At 62.4% G+C, this 3,301-nt stretch overlaps 1 protein-coding gene across 1 annotated transcript in view; it reads right to left on the bottom strand.

Moving 5' to 3' along the window:
* Nucleotides 1–59: 59 nt before the first annotated feature.
* MSLN (mesothelin) overlaps nt 60–3,301 on the bottom strand; it is a 25,954-nt gene continuing 22,712 nt past the window's right edge. The window contains exons 4-12 of the mRNA XM_015565588.1: nt 2,802–2,845; nt 2,604–2,703; nt 2,156–2,334; nt 1,903–2,058; nt 1,660–1,802; nt 1,454–1,581; nt 807–901; nt 338–524; nt 60–264 (exon numbers count right to left, since the gene is read on the bottom strand). Of these exons, the coding sequence (XP_015421074.1) occupies nt 176–264; nt 338–524; nt 807–901; nt 1,454–1,581; nt 1,660–1,802; nt 1,903–2,058; nt 2,156–2,334; nt 2,604–2,703; nt 2,802–2,845 (1,121 nt within the window). The 3' untranslated portion in view covers nt 60–175. The remainder of the gene's footprint in view (nt 265–337; nt 525–806; nt 902–1,453; nt 1,582–1,659; nt 1,803–1,902; nt 2,059–2,155; nt 2,335–2,603; nt 2,704–2,801; nt 2,846–3,301) is intronic.

Below are 3,301 nucleotides of genomic sequence, written 5' to 3'. Positions count from 1 at the left end.
CCACCCCCCATCCCTCAGCCCCTCCCCGGAGCACCACAGGTCACCTCTTTGGAGGGGGAACGGGTTCTCTTTTATTGAGCCTCCACCCCCTGGGATGGAGCAGGGACCGCCCAGGCCGCTCCCACCAGCGGGAATCTCCACAGCAGGGCCCCGTTCAGCCTGCAGGGCAGTGAGCTCAGTTCAGCAGCCAAGCCAGGAGCAGAGCGGGGATCACAGTGAACGCAGATCCAGGTCCAAGGAGGTGGGAGCCCCCCAAGAGGGCCTCTGCACAGAGAGGGAGTGACTCAGACCCTCCACCTCATCTGCCCAGCCCTCCCCGCTGGCCTCCCTTGCCCACCTCGAAAGTTGAGGTCTAGGACCAGGTAGCCGTTGGGGATGCCGCCATGGAGCCCCAGCCCCAAGCTGTCCAGGTCGCTCTGCCGCTGCCGGGAGATCCAGTCCCGCACAGGACTGTTCCCTTGCTCCGCCTTCAGGCCCTCCAGGTTTGGACCCAGAAGCTTTCGCACCTCGGCAATGGTCAGCGGCTGCCGGAGTCCCCAGACGACCGTCAGGGTCTCCCCACCTCTGTCCAGAGGCTGCTGGACTCCGCTGTGTCCAAACCATCCCAGGCTTCCCCAGCCCCTGACCCTGCCTCAGCACCTCAGACTTTGGAGCTGGCCTTGGCTCAAGGGCCCTGCCCCTCCCAAGACCCCACCCTCTCAGTGGCCCCTGCCCTGAAAGGCCCCCATCCGGGACCAGCCCTTCTCCGTGGTCCCTCCCTTCCCACGGCCCACCCTCCAACGGCCCCGCCCCTCTGGTGGCCATACCAGCAAGGCCTCTTTCCGCAGCTTCTTGAACGTGGCCATGTCCATGCTTATGTTCTGCCGAAGGAGAGCCCGCAAGTCCTCCGTGGAGGCCCCACCTGTGCCCAGGGAGAGGGGCCCTGCGCATAAGACCTCACAACATTCCCCCCCTCACCCTCTGACCACAAGCTAGCAGGAGCCCACTTCCTTTACCGGGACCCCCTTTTCCTCAGGAATTTCTGGGCAAATCCTGGTGACCCCCTGCCTCTCCCAGTCAGGGTAGAGGCTGGAGGTGGTCACGTGCCTGAGCAGGGGTCGGAACGCACAGGGCCTCAGCCTATATACGCTTAGCAGTGGTTCTCAACCTTCCTGATGCCCCGACCCTTTAATACAGTTCCTCATGTTGTGGTGACCCCCAAGCATAAAATTATTTTCGTTGCTACTTCATAACTGTAATTTTGCTACTGTTTTGAGTCATAATGTAAGTATCTGATATGCAGGATATATTTTCATTGTTTGCGACCCACAGGTTGAGAACCGCTGGCTTAGCGGGAGGGAGGGCACCCTGACCCCTGGTCACACCACCAGGGGGAAGCCCAGAAAGTGAGGAGCTGGCAGCACCGATGGGGACCTCAGGCACGCCCCGCCCCCCCCATGTCCTCCTGGCTCACCCAGGAAGGGCTTGATCCTTGCAAAATATGCAGAACCGCTCATGTTCCGGAAAGCGACGCGGGCCTTGTGATAGAGGACGTCCATCTGCGGTGGACGGCACGCAGCCAGGTCCTGAGGCCTGACCACCCTGGGGAGGCAGTGTGGGGCCAGGAAGTGAGCGTGGAGCACAGCACACCCTCCACACCAGCAGGCCCCAGGGACTCACCAGACCACATCCTGTTGCACGTCGCCCAGCTGCTCGGGACTGAGGGAGCAGAGGTAGGCAGGATGGAAACTGGCCAGCAGGTCCAGGGTGGCCTTGTCCAGCCGGCCCCCGCCCACCAGATAGCGGGCAATCAGGGCAGCCACCTGTGGGAGGACCCAGTGAGATGCCTCGGGGCAGGAAGAGACATAGCCCCTCAGGCCTGCACAGCCCACCCCCTGTGCTCCCCTCCCAGCAGGTGGTCACCTGAGCATCCATTTTTCGCCCTGTGCTGACTTTAAGCAGAGATTTCACGGTCTCCAGGGATGTGACATTCCACTTGTGGATGTCCTCGGGGGTGACCTCAAGGAAGAAGTAACTCAGGCGCTGGATCAGGGACTCAGGGTACCCCTGTGGGTAGGCCTGCCGGGGAAACAGACCATGAGGGCCACAGCCACTCCCAGGGGGCTGGGAAAGGCTTTGGCACCGCAAGCAGGCGGGAACCCAAATCAGGAACTACCTGGTCCAATTTGCGCTTTAAAATGTCAAGCTGCTGGTAGGTGAAGGGAATCGCATTCACCCGGTCCATATGCTCAGCCAGCAGGGCCCCATCCACACAGGCCTCCAGCTCCCACTCCGTGTAGAAGACGAGGTTTTCGTCCACCACATGGGCCTCTTTCCCCGGGGGACAGGCCTTCTCTACAGGGGCAGGCAGGGGGTCAGGGGCTGGGCTTTCCCAGTCAGCCTCCTCTTCCTCCCGCACCCGTGCTGAGACCCTGGGCCACACATGACCCTCTCCAGGCCTCAGTTTAACCATTGGCCCAATGGGGTGATTCTGTCCATTCTCCAAAATTGAATGAGCAGAGCAGCCAGAACGGCCACAGCACCCGCAGGTGAGCCCACATGCCAGCCAACCCGCCCCCCTCCCAGGATCTCCTGACACTTGACGGGCTGGGCCCTGTGCTCACTCTCTGTGCCCTGCAGAGCCCTCCGGAGAATGACGATCGGCTGAGACTGCTGCCAGGACAGGTCCTGGGAGGTCCGTTGCAGCCATGGGGTCCTGACACCCTGAGGACAGAGCAGGGTTCTGGCTGAGCCACATGGCCCAGCCTCTAAGGACACCCGCCTGGGGCCCGAAAACCCTCCCCTTATCCCAGAGTCCTTACCTGTCCTGTGTCTGCAGCCTGGGCCCAGGAAAGCTGCACCCACCCTGCAGGGCAGGGACACAAGGTTGGGGGGGATGGCCGGGGGCTTCTGGGCGTGCCTGCTACAGGCCCTACCCTGGGGAGCAAGGAGGCAAAGCCATCCCTTCCCTGACCCCCAGCCCCGAATACACCCCACAGGTGTGGGCACGGAAGGTGAGGCTCCTGTACCCCATGATGTCACAGCCACCACACCTCACCCCAGGCCAGGTCCGGCGCCGCACCCGGGAGCCCAGGCCTCCCGCATCCTCTTCCTGGGACACCACTGCTCAGTGCAGACAGACACCTGTCCCCCAAACACCCTCACTTTGGCCCGAGTCCCCATAACATCACTGCCCTGGTTCAGCCTCCAACCCTGAGGGGCACCACAGGCAGAGACACGGCTGACAGCCTGCCCGGAACTCGGCACGGCTGAGGTTCAGGACACCGCCTGAACGCAGAACACTCGCTGAGATTGAGACATC

This window comes from Myotis davidii, unplaced genomic scaffold (genome assembly GCF_000327345.1).
Source record: "Myotis davidii unplaced genomic scaffold, ASM32734v1 scaffold100, whole genome shotgun sequence".
In the NCBI taxonomy this organism is placed as follows: Eukaryota; Metazoa; Chordata; class Mammalia; order Chiroptera; family Vespertilionidae; genus Myotis; species Myotis davidii.
This window is presented reverse-complemented; position numbering and strand designations above follow the sequence as displayed.